At 37.6% G+C, this 21,462-nt stretch overlaps 3 protein-coding genes and 1 long non-coding RNA gene across 5 annotated transcripts in view; 1 reads left to right on the plus strand and 3 right to left on the minus strand.

Annotated features, from left to right (window-relative positions):
• The window catches only part of lpp (LIM domain containing preferred translocation partner in lipoma), a 258,449-nt gene extending 240,833 nt beyond the window's left edge, over positions 1-17,616 (minus strand). Inside the window, exons 1-2 of the mRNA XM_077198834.1 lie at positions 17,492-17,616; positions 14,500-14,595 (exon numbers count right to left, since the gene is read on the minus strand). The gene's annotated coding sequence lies outside the window, so the exon portion shown is untranslated. The remainder of the gene's footprint in view (positions 1-14,499; positions 14,596-17,491) is intronic.
• bcl6aa (BCL6A transcription repressor a) lies at positions 8,921-16,151 on the plus strand. Of its 2 annotated transcripts, none has more exons than XM_077198810.1 (9): positions 8,921-8,987; positions 11,858-12,029; positions 12,123-12,344; positions 12,468-13,436; positions 13,754-13,935; positions 14,021-14,188; positions 14,275-14,405; positions 14,491-14,628; positions 14,721-16,151. In XM_077198810.1, exons 1-9 carry the CDS (start codon positions 8,957-8,959, stop codon positions 14,862-14,864), a joined length of 2,157 nt encoding a protein of 718 aa, XP_077054925.1. In that variant the 5' UTR covers positions 8,921-8,956; the 3' UTR covers positions 14,865-16,151. The 2 variants fall into 2 exon arrangements, with proteins under 2 accessions (XP_077054925.1, XP_077054926.1); XM_077198811.1 differs by lacking the exon at positions 8,921-8,987 and adding an exon at positions 10,530-10,663.
• LOC143706662 (uncharacterized) lies at positions 17,422-18,440 on the minus strand. The gene is made up of 4 exons (XR_013193009.1): positions 18,309-18,440; positions 17,889-17,951; positions 17,716-17,781; positions 17,422-17,638 (listed from the first exon to the last, which is right to left on the minus strand). It is a non-coding gene; the product is annotated as an uncharacterized LOC143706662 (long non-coding RNA).
• Positions 18,441-19,553: 1,113 nt separating this feature from the next.
• smx5 lies at positions 19,554-21,141 on the minus strand. The gene is made up of 5 exons (XM_077198850.1): positions 21,058-21,141; positions 20,508-20,575; positions 20,371-20,401; positions 20,230-20,289; positions 19,554-19,967 (listed from the first exon to the last, which is right to left on the minus strand). The coding sequence occupies exons 1-5, from the start codon at positions 21,058-21,060 to the stop codon at positions 19,842-19,844; spliced, it is 288 nt and encodes a 95-aa protein (XP_077054965.1). The 5' UTR covers positions 21,061-21,141; the 3' UTR covers positions 19,554-19,841.
• Positions 21,142-21,462: the final 321 nt, after the last annotated feature.

The following is a 21,462-nucleotide window of genomic DNA, read 5'->3' on the forward strand; positions in this document are numbered from 1 at the left end:
CATCAGAACGCCGGCTCATTATTGGCTGACGCCGTTCGTGTGAGCGCCACGATACACGCGTGTGATGTTGACGCTCAATAATGAGCTGGCGTTCTGACGTAGAACCTGGAAGTTCTGCGCTGTTTATGCTACGTGAATAGCGTAGGAGAATGACATGGAAGAGAAGAGATGCAATGACGTTGTTGCCTGTGGGTTTCAAAAATCTCTCGAATTTCATCAAAAATGTCTTAATTTCTGTTCCGAAGATGAACGAAGGTTTGGAACGATATGAGGGTGAGTAATTTTGACAAAAATTTATTTTTTGGGTGAACTAACCCTTTAAAAATGTCATTTAATTTTTTTTTTATGTTACAGACAAAGTTTTAGGTTTGCAAATAAGCAACTGTTATTTGTCAAAAAAAATTTTGACAAATAACACAAATAAAAAAAATATTTGTTAATAGTTTCCCTTAGTATAGAAAATTATTTCTTGATCAAGAATATTTTCTATACTATAGAAAATTTAATTCTTATCAATTATATATATATTGCAGATTACCTCTTTTTACGGTGTAAATCTTAAATAAATTCATTGTCATTGTCATGATGAATCAATAACTAAAAATGTTATAGCATGACATGCTTTTGACATGACATTGCTTCAGCAAGTTGGTCGAGGATGCGTATGGCATCAATGTGGCAGCTGTGTGCCTTCACCCATCCCCCAACCCCCCCAATGCCAGGCCTTACTTACAGACTGCATACCCACACATCTGTAATGTTACTGAGGGAGACAAAGCGGCAGTACCTCTACCACTCTACCCTCCCCTCCCCGCCTACTGTCGTTTGGGCTGTGACATCCTGTGCTGATCGGCTCACATGCAAAACCTCGAGACGACATGGCCCACGCCTCAGTCTAAATCTGATCTGCCTCATATATGTCAGAGTTTGCATCTGGTGCCTGAAACAAACTTACTAAATACGACTAATATAATTATTAATGTCTTTGAATATAACAAAAATATCACTGTGCCAACTTCTCATAAACTATGAGAATGTGAATGGTAAATTTTATGTGGGAAGAAAGTCGAAACATCAGATCCGACCACAGAGAGCCTGGTTTTCTCACCGCAGTTGAAGAGATGAGTATGAAGCACTGTAGGCGTTAAATACATACCAGCTTTGTCTTTTCTGGTCGAGTCTTGCTCAAATGTTAAAGAATGGCAAACGACTCGGTGTTTTCAGTCTGCAACCTCTAGACATCCATCATGTGAGGTAGCGAGGTTCATCATTATAACCTGTGCAATACTCTCAGGGGCAAATAAATGCTATTAAAAGCTTATAAAGATTGAAGTTTGTACTTCAATTATAGGCCTTGACACTTTAAATACAAATTCTTTGCTTTATTTGATTCTAAACATTTGATAATTCATCTTTGTAGGATATGTTAATAGACCTGGTGATGAAATGTCATCCTAATACGACAAAGTTCAAATCTCACGCTCTTTTTCAATATCTGTTATAAATGTCAGTAAAGTATAAGTTCATCTGAGCAATATTTGTAATTGTGGCTTGTGTTGAAATTACTTGGAGAAATGTTATCAAATAACTGTAAATAAGCCATATTTACATCTTATGGAGACCCGTGTGGTTGTCATGGCTTTGTGAGCCAAGCGTGAAGTCAAACAGATACAAGAGTGAATGATAACAGTACCGACACTTCAGGGTTTCTTTCATCACAGACAGGAATCTGCCAATCTTCTTTCAGTACAGTCGATTAAGATCTTGGTTTACAGATTATATACATTTTTACAACTTGGATTATGAAAATGTATTAAAATGTATATTTGTAACATAATACCAATAATAGTCCAATATACCAAAATAACCACCTGCATCATTGAGCATAGCGCAGAGGGCATTCAATGATTGTACAAAAGCACATTCATTCAAAGAGATACTATATTGTAATCACACATTACATCAGTGTCACGACTCTAAATATTACTCATATTACAGCATGTCATGTTGCAACAGTAAAGCATATATTACTTTATAAATTACTGTAAATATAATTTATGGAAAAAATGTGTGTGTATGTGTGTGTGTGTGTGTGTGTGTGTGTGTGTGTGTGTGTGTGTGTGTGTGTGTGTGTATTAATGAGTAAAGTAATGTATTATAAAGTAAAGTGTGATACCAGTAAGAACTAAGCCTTAAATTGCTGATCTTAAAAAGTGGTTATCGATGTGACATGTCTTCTATTCTCTATGGAAATTTAGAAAAGAAAAGGCTTCCTTTAGAATTTTTATTCACAACCCAAAAGCAGTCTTTTCGTATTAAAGAACTAAGAGGACCTTGGTGCACTTGCTAACAGCGGATCCGCACCGTGTTACAGCTCCGTTGCATCATTCCTCTGATGAACACGGTTGGCTCAAGACTTCGCTGACAATGAAGGCTGAAGCTGGCAAAAAAAATTAAAAAACAAAAAAGTTGCTATCAGATGGGGGTAAAAATTTGCCGCTCACGTAGAAAAGACTGTGGGGCAGTTTCCGGCGCTCAGACTAATGAAAATGGGCAGCACATCGTGCCTATTCAGCATCGTACGCTAGTTTTACAACTTGCAAGTAAAAGTTGGAGCAGAACAGACGGGCACTGCTAGTAACACTGATTACTGTTCTAACTGACTGGAATACTTCTAACTGAAGTCTCTCGTATTGAAGGATAGGTCTTGGTAATCTTACCATCACTAGCTCATTTCCCTTTCTAACACAAACTGAAATCACTCACAAAGTGGCCTGGGAACAACCCAATGATGTCACCCTAACAATGTGTCTTGTGAGCCTGTTGCTCAGTAGCTGCTAACCGTTCATTTACCACAGAGTATTGATCAAGTCTCCCCTACCTAATCCAGCTTTTCTAAGTGGGTCATTTATTTTTGTGTGGAATTCGTTGGCTAAAAGTTTGCCAAGGTTTTGCAGTAATTATCTCATGTGCATGTGGTTGGGCACTGCAGGGGGCCATGCTAAATTACACATTTCTCTACAAACTCCTGGATGCTTTAATGGCCGTGCGTTATGCAAAACCACATCGGAGGGCCTTAAACAACCCTCCAGTGGATTGAAATAAAGTTGACGCTGCTCTTTGTTTTGAAGCTCAACATGCTCTTTGTTTGGCAGTGCTGAATCGGTGGTTGTTGTGAAGGAGGGCCTTAACTATTTAAGAGACTTTCCCCTGTTGGATCACGAACACCTGGGGTGTTTTTAGTGGGGCGCCGGATCCAGATGGGTGGATATCCGTGTGATTCCATTAAGGAAAGATTTTTTTTTTTGTTTTATGTGAAGGTTGAAAAAAGTATCCAAGTGATGCTGTAAATAATTACCAACATAATTTGGCAGAAAACCTCAAATCCCCTTCCTCAGTTCAGGGTGAATCCTTTTTTCCATAACTATACACTAAAATAATGGGTCAATGGCATGCTTTTCTTTGTTTTATTATAACTATTCATTTATTCGTGAACACTTTCAAATGCATTTTATACATACAATTATTGATTTCTGTGCTAAAATTATTATTATTTTTTTATTTTTTTTCAAATTCTTGAAAAGAAAACCTCAAGTAGTTTGGCATAATCTTTAAAAAAAAAAAAAAAAATTTAACAAAACTGTTTCTATGCTCCGTTCCTGACCGTGAGTTGATAATTTGACTTTAGGGTGGGTTAAGGTGAATATGCTATGACTTTGGTAACACCACGTGAATTTTTTAGGTCTGTAATTTGGTATAAATGTTTTTATAAACTATATGAAACCAACATGAATTCAAAGAGTGAACAAGATTAAATTATATGTTCTCTAACACACTTGAATCAAAGCTGGTAAAATATATTAGTGGGTCAGAAAAAAATCAATTTATTACGTTGATTCAATTTTCTCCTCAGGCCAAAATAACAATGTAGGTCAATCAGTATTAAACTGAGTAAAGTAAGTGACTTCTGCCTCTTCACAACACTAAATGCTTTTTATGTGGGTTGTTGAAATTAAATTTTACATTGTGGGCTGTCACGAGAAGGTCAAATATATTCATGCTTTCGCTTTATGCTTCTATTATGACTGCCTAGGCATGATCTTCACAAGAAAGTATAGAGGCGTTCCATCTTGTATGTCTGTTCCACCTCTGCTCTAAAAAATCAGCCCACACAATCCGGGGTATAACTAGCCAAGGTAGCACAGAGGCAAAACTATTTTTGGAACATGTTTTCCTGTCTTGTAAACTTCAACAATAGCGACAAATTTCTTTCAGGGGTAATTATGAGGTAAACATCTAAGATTCTTTTGAGATGTCTTGAATATGACTGTATATTAATGAGCAAAACTTAGTGAACGTTACATGTTGTTAGAGTAAAAGCACATTGACGATCACGGGAACAGATTTCAATATTCTTTGTATATGTGTGTGTATACGTGTATATATATATATATATATATATATATATATATATATATATATATATATATATATATATATATCCATCTCTCTCTGAGTATTATGCCCACTTGAAGACCCTAGAGATGTCCCCTACTTGGCTCAATCCAGACGGTTGTCGCGCTGGTCCACTAGGGAGACCACACTGTAGTTGCAGCCGTCATGTGTGCTGACGCGCCAAGTACACTGCAGTCGTTAACGCCGGACAGAAGGGGAGTCACACCACCATATGGAGAGAAGCGTAAATGGGTGAAGCATAGGTTACTGTAAAGCTACGTCTGAGTTTTGCTTATCTTGGCGAAAGCAGAGTACAAATCAGCATGAAGTTTTAACATCTACTCTCGTGTAATGGAAATCATTATAACATATTTTTGTTATATTACTTAAGTATATTAGGTGAAAATTCATAGTGGACTGAAGTCAAAACTTTTTTAATAGTCCTTGTTTTGAAACAAAACTCCAAGAGTAAGAAAGGAAAACTAAATGTCAGGTTCTGTCACTTTTTCACTTTCTTGATTTGATCTCCATCTCACTCCTTTGCGAGATCTTCTTCCTTTGAGTCATGCTATGGTGTCACAAGAGTTCAGCTGTTTTTGATTTTTTTTTCTGTTGACGTTCCACCATTTCACGTAGCCAAAGAGTGCAATGCTGACACTGTTGCTATTCAGCTGAATTACAAAAAAAATTAAAATCACTCACTTGCTGTGCAAAGCATGAGTCAAGACTAATAAAACCCAAAAAGATAAAATAGCAGGAAGAACGATAATCACAAAAATATATATTTTTCAAGTACAGACATTTTTTTCTTTTTATTAAATATATTTATTATACATTTTCTGCAGTGTTGCATAAATTTATTAGGAGTGTCCTTTTTTGTTGAAATATAAACTGCATACATGAATGTGCATGGGCCTAAGAAACAGGTAAACAACAACACAAAAATGAGGTCTTAAAAATCAATTAATAATGTGTGTGTTTGGTCTTCATGACAATCATTAAGCCTGAAAAATCCTTTTTTTTCTTTTCTTTTTTTTCTTATGATGACAAATAATCAGCAGAATATTAAAGCTGCAAAAAGTACGGAAACGCCAACTAAATCCAGACCAAAGCATTTGATCTGTCAGGGGAGAAACATGTGCACTGATATTCTTCCTTTTTCCACCACAGCCCAACAGATGCTCCTTCTGTGTCAGGGTATAAATGGCTCAAGGGAGAACGGACCAGCTCCCCCCAGCTGGAGCCACAAACGAAGTTACCCAGGTAAGCATGTCAGAAAGTCAAATCACTCAGAAGTCCACACTTCAAACCAAAAAGTAAATGCAAAGTGAATTAAGTAATCAAGACTTAAGAGATCCAGTTAGTAAGTGGCTTAATTTGTTCTTCCCATCATCCTTTTTACAACAGTATTTGGTTATGCACTATGAAACAAGTTCATGTTGCATTCCCCCGGTACAAAGGAACTACTTAATACACACAAAAAACAACAGATGTTCCTGATGACATTTCCCTTGACTGCTCAAGCTTAAAAATATAGGTGATAGTTATGTAAAAAGTAGTAGTTCAGAGTTGTCCAGTTACAGTTAGCTTTACAGAAGTATGAGAACAAACGTGGTTACGTTCTTACTCCCACATTCACTATTCAGCTCATATTTTCTGATTATGCATTCACATCTCAGTAGATTGATGTCCACACATGTATATGCCACAAAAGAACTAGTAAGCAAATCAAAGTCTTGACATCAATATTTAGAAATATATATATATATATATATATATATATATATATATATATATATTATTTTCTTCTTCATTATGGATCTACATGAATTCCACGAATTTAACAAATATATAACATTTGGTTATTATACACACTTTGTAGAAAAAAATCAATGTGGAGCAAGAAAAGGGTTTTAAAAGTATATAACTTGTTCTAAGCAGTTAATGTTGATAGTTTTTCCACAGTAACAATTTAACAAGCAATCTACTCTATGACTCTAATGTAAACTCATGCTGATACACCATGAAGCATGGTGGACATCATCTCAAAACATACTCCCTGTGCTGTGCTGCAAACAGGCCTGAAATGTGAAAACGTGAAGAGCAAAACAGATTCCAAAGACTACGAGCCAGTCAAAAATTTACAACCCAGCGGTAAAGTTCCTTGCATTCCAGAGTCTGTTATAGTCTATATTACTAATATAATTAATTGCAGTGTCAATAACAAAGTGAGATTATAAACTGCCCCAGGGAATATTCACATATTAAGTTCATGTTGTTGAACAGTACTGCTTAGCACTTAAACTTATGATAATAAATCACCTGAAAGCCAGAATGTCTATATAATCAGTGTGTCTAATAAATCACAGACGATATAAGCTATTTGCTAAAATATAGGCTAATGTTAAAAATGAGTGCTAAAAACAGAACATTACGTCTTTATTTCTCACGCAAACATCGAAGATAGTGCTCTCTATGCCAGTGTTAGCTGTATTTTGAACAACTGACGCTGCTGATCCATTATATCCAATGGGTCAAATTAACTACTTTTTTTATCAGGTAAACGTACTCTAATGGAATTATATAGTGTCTCAAGGAATACTGCAGAAACTACTGCTGTAGGCTACCTGAAAGTGAGAACTCGGGGAACGTCCTAGACTTTTAAAGAGACTACACACAGACACTTTCGAGTGCTTTCTGCAAGTTGGATGAAAAACACGACGCCAGACGTGCGTTTGTACCAGCATTGACTGAACGCGGTTAGTGAAGAAAAGAAGAAAAAAACGCGAGACACGCATGCAAAATACCAAACAGCCATGCCGTCTCCTTATGCTTAATGACAGATGATTATTTAAAAAACACTTTCTCTTTTATTCAGATCACAGAATAAACCATGTCCATATAATAGCATTAATAATAATAATAGCTAACTTTACAAAAAGAAAACGAGTGAAACTTTGAAGAGTAACGACCAAGATGTCAAAATATGCAGAGCGTTTTAAAGCCCATGTGTTATTTTCAAATAATTTAAAATTATCCTTCACCATTTTTGCAGCACTGTCTCTACGTAAACAAAATACTAAAATGCTTTTTTTAAATATTATGTGTGACCTTAAGGCTTTAATGAACGGAGGCCTGAAGTTAATCGGTGAGAGCTGACATTTCGGTATTTGCAGCTTCATTTCAATGGACGTGTTCAAGTTACCAGTTTATAGAAGTTTCGACACTTTATAACAGTAGTTTACAAAATTGTATTCAACTTTTGCTCAGAACATTATTAAGTAGCTACAACGTAATACCGTAATAGGTTAACGCATAAAAATAAATTGGACACACCACGATTACGTATCATGAAGCAAAAATAACATATTCGTGTGCATAAACAACAAGTGTTTGTACGAACTGTTTTTGTGTGCTGCTGTCTTCTCTGAGCTTCGTCGTGGCGGATTTGGATAACGTTACTTTACCAGTAGAGAATGCGGCAACAAATAGTATAGAAAGCGCGGCTCCAAGAGCATAGCAGTAATGCGGAGTAATTAATTCGTCAGTCAGTTGTTGCCTGTCACTGGCATCTTCACGAGACAAGTGCTCGCGCAACGGTGCAGTAAGCTTTACCGCCAACTGACAATTAAATCATTAATACTGCACAATTCCAAAATATAATGACTTTAACAAATATTTATCAATATTCCTCTAAAGCACAAGACAACACCTAAACACATTAATCGACGTTATTTGCGAAATAACCGTTACTAGGGGGTAGTTCATTAGTAGCATATCGCTTATACACAGATACACCACGACGAGAACAAAGCAGTTAACGTTAGAATCAAAGTTTACATTTTCTAACAAATTAACGACATTCCAGTTAAACCAGTATTCAAGCACAATGTCTCAATGTTCATAATCCCGGTCAAACAAACCCTTGTGCACACTGGCCAGCAGGTCCACAGATTTGAAGAGGTAACATAATAGGATCACTTAGAGATAAAAAAAAACACAATAAAAAAAACTGTGTCCGTGTGAATAAGAGAGATCCAGATATGTTCTGTAAAGACTAGGTTATGGCCGTGGGTTTAATACAGGGAAAGGCAACGAATGGACACTTTGCTTATGTCATGGAATAGCAAATTAGTTCTGAGTATTTTGAGGTTGGGCTAAAGAGACAACGTACGTAAGCCACTTTCTCTGGCCACGTGACCGTCTCTGTCTGGACGCGTCCATCATATAGGAGGAATTAAACATTGAATGCAACTATTTTTCTCAATCGTAACGGAAATATGATTCTTTCATTTACATTTTAAACATCGAATTTAGAAAAACTGTAGTTTACTACTGAAGTGCAATTGTATGAAATTAAATTATTGACGATAACTAAAGAAATACAAACTATAAGCAAAATATTACACACCCCTGTCCTCTAAAAATGGTATGGTCGCCAGCTCAAATTCCGAGAATTGAGCTCTCCTGATTCTTAGAACTGGGGTTCTTAGAAGTGGTGATGCAAGAAGTTTCTAGGAAAGCACTACCAGGTGATTTTTTTACATTCTTTTCCTTCTGGCGCGCTGTTGCCATTACTCACACATGTTCATTAGGATGTTTTATTGGATTTTATGGTTAAATGTTTATCTCGGCTGATTTGAAGGTGTTTTTGTGGACAGTTTCTAGAGCGGAGTGTTTATGTAGTGGGTCTGTCTGGTGAAAATGCTTTTGACAGTTCAGGTCGTCCTGCATAAACTGAACCAGACTGCTCTGTCAGTCTTCACTGCGGAACAGTGGGGTCGTAAATAGGACGTGCAGCAGAGGGTTGAACATTTAGACGCGGTGCGCGTTTTTTTTTTGTGTTTTTTTTTTTTTTTTTTTTGCCCAAGCGACCAAACAAGACCGCTTACAAAGTTGACTAAATAGCACATGGGGGGTAATATAATTAAGTAAAGGTTGTGCACTGCGTGGTTAAACCCAAAGATAAAAGCGTTAACGAAAACATCCGACGATTTCACTCCTTTTCTCGGCGCATATTTTAAAAGTAACTTGGCATAGTTTGCACTCACGCTCGCTCTTTCTCTTGACGTCTTTGGTTTTGTTGTCTTGTGCCAAAAGCTGTATACATTGTGTTTTCAGTGTGTGTGTGTGCTGATATAAATCACATCCTAAGCTTAGAGATGGTTTCTGATTAGTTGTATAGTCGTTGATGTTATTTGCTTATTACTGTCATTCACTGATATTGCCATTGTTGTTTTTGGGGTTTTTTTCTTAAGTGCACAGGCGATCAGTATATATTTTTTAAAAGTAGGCTAGCAGATAATTTTGAAATGTTACAAGATCCGTCAGCGTATGGCGGTAGAGATGCAATAGAAAAGTTTACATCGTTCGGTTCGCAGTCACTTTGTAGCAGCACGAGCATAACAGACCTGCACAAGTTCTCTCTAGTCATGTTTCTTGTCTATATTTGTGATTTGTCGCCAATGTGTTGCGTTTCATTTATAAAGTAAGTTGTAATGTTCTCGTCAGAAATGCAACAACATAGAAAGATGTAGAGATGCAAATGGATAAGACCGGTGTGAAAAGACATCGACTATATTTAAAGTGGTTAAAAAAATGTTGTTTGGCATTGAGCAGTGGCTCATAAATCTTGCCGCTGTTTTGGATCGGACTCTATTCCTGGAGTGAGCACATTTACTGGCGTTACAAAGAGTAAAAGTGTTAAATAAGATGTAATAATTTAGATGTAAACAGTAAGAATGCGAGATCTGTAAGAGCTCAACAGCAAGCGCGTGCGCTCTGCCATACGACACTTCTCGGTGTTCGTTGACGTTCTGTTTATACGCTCTTAGTGATTTAAGACCGCTAAATGCGTGCGAAATTGCCAAATATGACTTGATGTGCGAGTTGCAGGTGTTGTCGTTTAGTGCCGCTGAACTCCAGAACGGTCACTGGGTGACATCTCGTGGACGCAAAACTTCTGATACTCTAAACAACAAAAGTAAAAGTAGAACGTGCAATCAGAGTGGCTACAAAAGTTCTGATCAATAGAATATATTTTTATAAACGTTGTAAAGAGCTGGTGTATTCAGGTGTTGTGGTTTCTGTGTCGAATATTTATTTGTTTGTCTAGTGGTTAAAATCCAGATCCCTTTCCCGGTCATGGGTGTTTTACCTCCTCACACAAGAGCAACTGCTTTGGCATCACGACAGCGCGCGGTCTGGGGTATTGATGTTATGTAGTCTCAAATGGAAACAGAATCTCTAATACTGAATGTTCAACATGTGAGAAATGTTCGCCTAACTATTTAAAGGCGTCCAGTGAAACTATATATTTGTGTCAAGGCGCCAGGTGTGACTGTGAAAACCGTCTGAGGTGATGCGTTCAATGTCTGAACGTAGAAGAGCAGAATGTGTTGTCTCTAAATTAATCTATTAAAAAAATAAACTCTTCTATAGTATTAACATCATTCTTGGTTTGTGTTTGTTGTCTATTCCACTTTGTATGTTATTTCACCCATTGTGAAGTGTATCGGTTCACAGTGTTGCAATAAACAGCCTAATTTTCCCATGACTCATTCGAGTTCATTCTCGTCCACACATAAAGACTTTAAAATCGCAGGGAAAGAAAAAAAAAATCGCCTTCAGAAGGCAAAAGCTGTGCAAATGCACACTTCAGTGAACTGTAATATGATAAATATGCATTTTCCGATAGTTCATTTTAGCTGTGAAAACTTAATCAAGGTTCCTATAAATGTGGTCAGATAAAACATAAAAGAGAATTTTAGGTAGGCTGAAAAATAAATTCTCAGACGTGACAAAATTACTGCACGTGGATGGACGTCAGATCTCTAACTAAATATTTTCATCATTTGTCGCCACCTATCGGACAAAGAGAGATGACTATAAATGTAATTGATTTTCAGATTAAAGGGATAGTTCACCCAAAAATTATAAGTCTGTCATCATTTACTCACCCTTGTGTTGTTCCAAACCCTAATGGCTCACTTTCTTCAGTGGAACACAAAAGGAGTTGTCAGGCAGAATGACAGCCTCAGTCACCATTCACTTTCATTGTATGCAAAAAAAGTTGCAATCAAAGTGAATGGCAACTGAGGCTGTCATTCTCCATAACGTCTCCTTTTGTGTTCCTTTGTCAGAGGAAAAGCAGAGGAGGTACGCATTGACAATTTTTTTGATGCATAACCGGATTAAAGCTATATTCTTAATAGATGTTTTGACATACCTCCCTAAAAAAGCAAAGAACAACAGCAATGCCTTTGTTTCTAAAGTTTCTAACGGCTAATATAAGCTTTAAAGATTCCTGTGATGTTGGAATAATACCCAACTTTTCTGATTTTAGCACGTTGTTCAGTGAGCAGTGATTACATTATTCATAGTGCATTGTGTTTCCCAACAGATCTTGAAAAAATGGCTTGTGCAGCCGACAGCTGCATCCAATTCACGCGTCATGCAAGTGATGTTCTGCTCAACCTGAACCGACTGCGCAGCAGAGATATCCTCACAGATGTCACGATTCTGGTCAATAGACAACAGTTTCGAGCACACAAAACGGTCCTTATGGCATGCAGGTGCATTTGAAGGCTATTTGTATTTCTGTTACATGCTTGCCTATGGTGGAAAAATGTTAAAGTGTGACTAAAACTAAAATAATTTCTTCACAGTGGGCTCTTTTACTCAATCTTTACTGATTCACACAAATGTAACCTGAACGCCATCAGTCTGGACCCAAAAGTTGACCCAGAGGGTTTCGCAATCCTTCTGGAGTTTATGTACACTTCACGTCTCGCACTGAAGGAGAGCCTCATCATGGCCATCATGAACACAGCCATCTACTTGCAGATGGACCATGTTGTTGACACCTGCCACAGATTCATCAAGTCCAGGTATATTTTGCTTTGTTCATAAATGACCCCTTAGTGCTTAAAAATACTGAATGCTAAATGGGAATATTGAGCAAATTAAAGAACTCTGTTTTCTCTCAAACAACTATTTAACATTCCATGCAGTGACTCCTCCATCAAACTTCCCAGAGAGGACTTTCTGGTCAGCCCCCTGCTTTTACCTCAAGACGTTCACAGTTACAGACCCCACGAGGTGATGGATAACGTCTCTGGACGGGCAGCAACTTTCAGAGATGGGAGACCCTATGGCGTCTGCATGTTTAACGGGGTCAACGCTCCCAACAGCTCATACCTGTACAGCCAGTTTCCCATGCAGGGTTTCCCCTTTCCTCTTTGCAAGCTTACAGACACCAAGAACAATTTCTCTGACTTTTCAAAGGGAGGCATCATCCATCACAAACACTGCTCTCCGGTCGACGGTAACAACACAGTGCTGGCCGACTTCTCCCGCAGTGCCACCGTCGGGAGCTCAACCGCTTGCCACGTAGGCTCATACTCCTCAAGGGAGCTGGGAAGAGATGCGGAAATGAAGCAGGAGACCTTGGAGGGAGTGGTTCATTCGATCGGGATGAGCTCCAGGAAACATGGCTTTACCAGTTTGGCCCAAGAGCAGCAGAGGGAGACTGGGAAAGAGCAGAGTTCCCTGGCAGAGGAACATTTGAGCCACCAACACTACTCTATGGGCATATCCTCCAATGGACGCAAAACATTGATGAGCAGCCCCCAGAGTCCACTCAAATCAGACTGCCAGCCCAATTCCCCAACAGAGTCAAGCAGCAGCAAAAACGCCGCCCTCGCACAGGCCTTGCAACCTCCAACCTCGCAAGCTACACAAGACCCTAAAGCTCGCAACTGGAAGAAGTACAAGTTCATTGTGCTCAATCAAAGCTCCAAGGAGGAGGAGACCAATCCTCGTGACCCTGAAATGCACTCCCCACCGAGGCCGGGCTTGTCTGCTTTCCTTCACCATGTTGACTCTGAACATCCCGACTCGAAGGCAACGACAAAGATTAGCGAGCAAGGCGAAGACTTCACTGTGCCTCAGGCCAGTCGCCTGAACAACATCATCAACAGGTGAGTTTTGTTTTAAAGGAAATCTGAAACTCTTTTAAGGTGTCATCCTGTAGTATGTGTACAGAAACCGATTAGAAGATCTCGTTTCCAAATGCAGTGAAGTTTAGAACTGCCGGTTTGTGACAATTTTTTTATAACTGTTCTCCACCCACCACCTCCACAAAGCCAGATTGAATTTCTTCATCCATTCCAATCCTCTTAAAGCACACAGAGGATTTACCTCTTAGCAGGAATGTGTGAAATTCATTCAGTATCCTATAAAATTTAGAGTGAATTCCTCTGCATAAAGACCTAAAATGTGGCGTTCTCCTCATCAGAACTCTGGAGGGATCGCAGAGGAACAGCGACAGCCACTCTTCTCTCTATATGAGCCATTTAAAATGCTCGTCCTGCGGCTCCCAGTCTCCACAGCACTCTGACATCTGTCCCAACACGTCGGCCTCACGTCTGGCCGAGGAGATGTCTGAGATGCACTCAGAGTACTCTGATTCCAGCTGTGGTAAGATATTCTTCTAAATGGTTTCCTAAGAACCTGTTTGTGTCTTCCAAAACCAACCTAAAACCATTACTCCTTTGCCTCACAGAAAATGGAACCTACTTCTGTAATGAATGCGACTCCAAGTTTGCAGAGGAGGAAGCCTTGAAACGCCACACGCTTCAGGTCCACAGCGACAAGCCATACAAATGTGACCGTTGCCAAGCAGCATTCCGCTACAAGGGAAACCTTGCCAGTCATAAAACAGTTCACACCGGTAAAAATAAACAGCTGCTAATACATATGTAATTTTGGCTTTGACGTTAAATATTTTGCTTAACCTCTTTTCCATTTGCGCTGCAGGAGAGAAACCATATAGATGCAATATTTGCGGGGCTCAGTTCAACAGACCAGCAAACCTCAAAACCCACACACGGATTCACTCAGGAGAAAAGCCATACAAGTGTGAGACATGCGGCGCTAGATTTGTGCAGGTGAGTGCTTCAAGCTAGTCAATTGTAGAAACCGACAAAAAGAGATTTAAAAGAATAAGTTATAACATAACCTTTTTTTGCACAGGTTGCTCACCTTCGGGCTCACGTTCTGATTCATACCGGAGAGAAGCCATATCCATGTGAGATCTGTGGCACTCGTTTCCGCCATTTGCAGACACTTAAAAGCCACCTGCGAATACACACAGGAGAAAAGCCCTATCATGTAAGAATACGTACAGCCATCTCATAACTAGATCTATAAAGTGCAAAGCATTCGTTCTCGTCCTAAATTCTGTTCTTGCATTTGTTTTTCAGTGTGAGAAATGCAACTTGCATTTTCGCCACAAGAGTCAACTGCGGTTACACCTCCGGCAGAAGCATGGCGCGATCACCAACACCAAAATCCAATATCGCATGTCCTCGACAGACCTACCGACTGACTTGACAAAGGCATGCTGAGCAGGCACTTTGGGGCAGACCTGACCATGGCATTATATGACCTGACTTGTACAATCATTCAAAATGTTAGTGCCACACTGTGTTAATCGGACAAGAAGGAAAAAAAACTGGCATGAAATGCCAGTCTAAACGGGTTTCCTCTACATTTGAACATAGAACCACAATATGATCTCTTGTAGTCACTTTATTGTTTATATTTACATATAAATATATATTAATGTTGGGAGTGTTTTTACAATTTGAGTTATAAAAAGCTTTATTTTGTTGGAAGGATGGAATGTAAAACATTTAAATCTGGTTTTTGAAAATACAGTATTTTCTAATGGAAAAAAAACATACTTTTCTGAAGGTATTGGGGATTTTGATCGAGGTTGGAATATTTTAAGTCAAACACATTTCTCGCAAAGCAAAGAATTGTGTGTCTATAGATTTTTATATATAAATGTACAGGTTACACTATGTTGGAACAACCTCTGTCTTGTAAGAGGAACTCCTAACTGTGACTATAGCATTGAATATCTTACTTGGTTTTTGTCGTATACTTTTGAGAATGATGGCTGCTCTCTCAAATGGAAAACATGCATGAGGTGGGTTGCCACTGATAAACTTTTACTATGTAGGAAACTGCATAAATATTGTGAAAGTGTAATTACTTTACATCAAGATTGCTCTCTGCTGGCAGAGCCGATTTGGAATTACATGGTAACATATGCATTCAAAAGTAATAATAATAATGATAATAATAAAAATAAAAAAAGGTACTGCTATGTTATGACCAAGGAGATATTTTACTTCAGATGTATTTGTATAAAAACGTGACTTTTTATTTCTTTTGGCAAGTGAAGGTTTACAGTTTTGTTGTTCTAGAAGCTACAGTAAAAGGTTATACTATTGTCTTTATTTTCTTTTTGTCTGTGTTATACACTGTGTACTCAAGGTGCCTTTCTCAATGGTGTCTGAATTTATTTTCATTCAGCCCAGCTCTACTAAGGTACAACTGAAGGGCAACATGTGTCCTTTTTTTTTCCTTTTTGAGTGTGTAGACATGCGAGAACGTGTGATAGAAGGACAATGTGACTGTGTGTGTGTGTGTGTGTGTGCGCGCGTGTGCTTTATAAATGCTTTTCACACACTTTAAGAAAAAAAAATGCAAATCATTGCGTGAGCTATACATCTTCAGGACTTGTTTTGAGATTGGGCTTTTTTTAAATAAAAAAAATGCATTAAGCTTATTGTAAAATATAGATGTATGAATGTAAAATAAAAGTATTGGATTTCTATGTCTAACACTTGTGTATAGCCTATTTATTTAATATTCAAGGCAACATGAAAGTGAAGGACAATGAAGACCTTTGTCAGGGTCATATCCTAAACTTTAACGCCAAGTTTCAAGTGCATTCACTATTCTCTTGACAATTTAATCATTAACATTTCCCTTTTTTTTTTCATATATTTTAAAAAAGCGTAGCATTATGGGAAAGCTTGCATGCTACAACAAAGACCGAATTGTTAGAGAGTCGAGACAATACGCACGGAACCAAATCACCACAAGCTTAGGGTAGTGAAAAGCAACACTGGAAGCTCCACACCTCTGTAGTATCAATTCCTTTTACAGGACTAGAGTACTATGAAAGAATTCACTAACCCCAGTAGGAGTGTAACACTACAAAACAGTTGGGCTAGTTTGTTTTTCCACAGACATTTGCTTTAAGTTGCACCAGTACGGATTCACAGTAAACAGGTGACAAACAGCTCCATCTAAAACACCACAACCAGATTTACACCACTTCAACATGCTGATATATATATATATAAATAAAACATTACCAAAATGTTTGACTCCACAACTAATGCTCAGACCTATAATGTACACATCATACAGACAGATGTCAATTTATAAAGAAGCTAATTTAGTCAGTTCAACAGAAGATCATATAATGTAAGCTTTCAACAAAGTCATTATGACAGATTGGGGGGAGGGATCAGAAAACTATCCATTACAAACCAAAGGTATTAGATCCTCTTGTGTTACTCTGGAACAGGTCTGAGGTTCTTTTGCTTCCTTCTTAAAAACCAATAAAACAAAAAAGCAACAATATAGCCCAGAATGCAACACATGCACGTTTTTCTACCATGGTGGGGAATTTCCATTGACTTCTGTAGTTTATACAGAGTAAATACCTTTATACTTAACTAAACCTCAGTGTCCCCAAAATGACATAGGTACACAGACACTTGTTTCACAAAGTAAGGACATCTAATAAACTACCATAGTTTTTATACCAGGTTTATCCTATTTTCTATCACCTAATCCAACCCCAAAACAAATCTAGCGAGGTCCAAGTCACTAGTTACCGTTCAACAGTTTTCACTATATGTTTAAGGACCGGTTGAATGGCGAGGACACTTTGGCCCTCACAAATAGTCAAGCCTTTACACTCACATAGTAAACTGAATTGTCAAACAGTTTACTACAAGCGACAGAGGGTTTTCTCACTAATAGAATTTTAAGTAGCTTAGCTGTTCTGGTTCTTCAGTAATAAGCACAAGAACAGAACACTTTTTATGTCCTTTATTTACAACAGTTTACTATTAGCTAAAGTCATTTTAAAAAACTGAACTTTCACCTGCAACTTTTATTCACAGGTGAATGCACAACCATGCAGGCACGGATGCAAAGCTCATGCTGCTTCTTCTAGCTCAAAATCATGAACAAGGGTGTCATTGAGGTCCTCGGAGCCAAGTATCCAGTGATTTTTCTTCTGAGTAGAAATCTAAAAACACAGATTCAAAAACTGATCGATTACACACAAAAAGAGGGAACTAAAAGCCTCTTTCTTTACAATCCTACCTTTTCTTCAAACAGCTCTTGGAGTATAGAGTTCAGAGCAGAACCTTTACCAATGCGATCGTCCATCTAAATGATAAAACAATGAAAAACTGAATTGGTCACTTATCGTTCTTAAAACTTTTTTTAACCGTTGCATAATTGATGGCTTATACTAGGTCTTTCTCTCAACTTACTTTGCTGTGATTCCGTTCAGAGCAACACTCCTCCATGTCGAAGCACTCATTCATGTAGTTCTCCTAAAAACACAGATGAACACTAATTGAACTTGTCTGGAATTCTTGGTACGAAATCGATACAATTCATGACTTCATTGACCCATTGTGCTTGTCAGATGCCATGTAGTAGAAGTAGTAGAAACACTAACAGACACCTGAAATTGACAAATTTATCGTCGTAAGACTACTTATTTTTCACACTTAAAAACAGTTTCAAAACGTAGGCCTATGTTGTGGACATCATGGGAGCGTTCTGAATCTGGTGAGCTCGACATGAATCGGAACGCACCTATGATGATTAAAATACTTTCTAGAGATCACAAAAGGTATTAAAATAACCATAGACAACTTTATGGAAATTATGAAAATCACACCTACCATTCTAATTAAACTCTGTATCTGTGTAATTTAAGAGTGACCCGCGAGCGTGTCAGCAAGGCCTAAAATGGAAAATTAACAAACGGCTGGGTAGCAATTTGTCTTGGTTCACACGGTTCACCCAAATTAACAGATTTCAAGTTCATTGGTGAGCTAATTAACAAATCCTTCGGCATTCATGAAACGATCGCGTTTTTTCTTCCCTTTTGTGGCGTACATCTGAGTGAAAAACAGCTACTTAGGCAATAAAAAATGTAGGGCGGGATTTGATGTAATCCATCGGGAATTGTTGTAATAGTTTGCTGTGACAGGTGTTCGGCTCTCGCGCCAGGGAACACGTCATCAAAGTAAGTGGGAAGGGAAGTTACTTATTTTAATTCAAGATTATTCCTTTTTCGGTGCTGAAGACGAATCTATCTGTCATCTGTTTTGGGAATGCACATAAAAAAGTTTTGGAAGGATTTATCTTTGTACGCAAATTTTCATAACAGAGTTTTTCTTTGTTTTACAAAGATGTTTTATTTGGTCAGCACAATTTTGATAAATATGTTAAGGACCAATATATTTTTTGGTAAACTTATTTATTCTTCTAGGGGATTTTTTCTTACACAAATGTAAATTCCAGGGTGCTAAGCCCTACTTTTTCATTTTTTGTAAGGAACTTAAATCGTACCTGGACACTTTTAAAACATTCTCTAGCCCTTAAAACGGTCACTGTCATTTTTATGATAATTATTTTCCTGATTTTGTAACCTGTAATTGTACTCAATTGTATTTACCCCTGGCATTGATTATGTATGTTACCAATAAAAAAAATCCAAGATTACCAGTACATGCATTTAAATAAATAAATAATGATGTGCACAGATAAATCATTATAATAAATACTGCAATATTCCTTAAATTAAATCGTGACTTTACTTACAACACCTGCAGTGATAGACTGCTAACAGTCTTAATTTGAGACTGTTTAAATATCAATATTCCAAAAATCTTGTAATCAGTACTTTCGCCATACAATATTTTTCATAAGGTTTAAAATGAAACAACGCCCTGCTATATCCAAATGCTGTAATATATTTTTACCTTACTTGTATGTACAGTACATAATGATTAACAGATTTAGGTAGAAACTATTTAATAGTAAGAAATGTCATAAGAGAATTGTTCTGTAGCCCATCTTATCCACCGACCACCAAAAAACAGTTTCCCAATGGCTGAACTAAAAAGAAATGATAAACAAGCTTTTTCATCAAAAAGGAGGCGATGAAAGAAAATACTTTATTACTGTATCATTAGGCCTGAAAACAAAGAATGCAGAACCTTCATTACAAAGCACACAACCACTAACTGAAAAATGTCACACCCTCTCAACAATGGGCCTCATGACAAGAGAGGTAAAAAGGAAAATTACAACAAAAAAAACTTTACATAAAGTTTAAGGTAAAAAAAAATTATATTTAACCTACAAAACTCCATAGATGATGCGTTTGAACAGTCCAACAAAACAACCTTTTCTCAAATGGAAACGCATTATTGTTTCTGTTGCATAGCTTCTTTGCGTGCAGCATCCTGTAGAAGCTGTGTGTCCACTTCATCCGCAGGAAGCTGTACATACCGCACCACCGATCCACGGATAAAGCAGTTCTTCACCGACAACTAAAACAATACAAAATATTAGAGTAATTTCTACAGATGTAGTTCTCCTAAAAGTGTTCATCAGTTGAGCACCTGCTGAAACTCAATATTACATTTCATTCTTGACAGACTAAAGTGCCTGAGGTTCCAGGCACAGAACAGATTTATGCCATATAATTACTTCTTTTTTCAATCTATTGACTGATTATGTGGTTTAAATATTGTGCACTCCCACACAACACTTCCTAATCTATAACAAACAACACACTTGACAAGTTCTCACCATGTGCGGATATTTCTCTGGATCAGTGACACTGATATCTGTCAGTTTGATGTTCAAATACTGTGAAGGGAGAACAGGTTTAATTTTAAAAATCACACAATAATTGCTTAGATTTCAACAAAGCAGGGTTTGCTGCCATACCTGATCAACTGAGTGTAATGTTCCACAAATGCTGCAAAGTTGAAAAACAGAATGTAATTGTTTCCAATTCCAGCCACATTACACTGTGCACGTATTATATTTTAAAAGTATGACCCGCATAAAAAGAAAGCGCTTACCTCAAGTCATTCTTGAGCTCCACCACAACATCTTTGCCGACCAAGGACTTGAAGAACGAGTAGAAGAGCTGAGGAATTAAATGTTTGAATGTTACATTCAAATTATGTTCTCAGATGAAGAACAAGGATTGATTAAACGATATTAAAATGTGATTAAACCTGTGAAATATACTGTCAGACAATGCGAGAATCCATCAAATTGCAAACACTGAAAGCAAATTAAACCAGCTCTAAATTATCGAACACTATTCGACCACATAAAATACAAACACATACATTAATGTAAAATATCAGATGTAAATCACAGTTGCTTCTAATAGGGATTTCATTAAAAGAATAATAATTTTCTTGAGACTGGACAGGTTTATTGGGCTATTCGGAGAGTTAGCCATTAGCAGGCTGCGGTGATTATTAATTCCACGCCAACGGTGGTGAACATTAAACAAAATAAAGTTACATATTGAAAAAGGATTTATTTGGTCTATGCAAAATTTGTATACGTTTTAAAGGTGGTAAACATTGTAGGTTACTGCTAAATAACAACACTTACCATTTTCACGCGGTTTTGAGCTTCTGGTCACCTACGTCATCAAAAAGCTGCCGGGTTTTTTCTTCACGTGCTTCTATTGGCTAGACAAATTCAGACGTAATGGTCCCATTGGTGGAGAGATTTTGCGTCTTCTGTAAGCACCTCGGTAAAACTGAATAATACATTGTGTAATCACGAAAGAATCTTATAGATTCTTGTTATTTTTAAATAAATATAACAAAATTAAATTAATGCCAGAAGATCAACCTTTACTTTACCCACACGACACGGCTTGCTTACTTACATCATATGGCCCCTCCTTTAATAAGAGAATCTCTAGTAATTTCCCTCTATCACCAGCAGATGGAGGCACAGACTATAGAACTTATGTCAGGTTCCCATTCTCTTCTTTATTGAATTGTCCCT

Source organism: Siphateles boraxobius, unplaced genomic scaffold, assembly GCF_051911475.1.
Source record: "Siphateles boraxobius isolate OS27281-9 unplaced genomic scaffold, OSU_SipBor_1 41, whole genome shotgun sequence".
In the NCBI taxonomy this organism is placed as follows: Eukaryota; Metazoa; Chordata; class Actinopteri; order Cypriniformes; family Leuciscidae; genus Siphateles; species Siphateles boraxobius.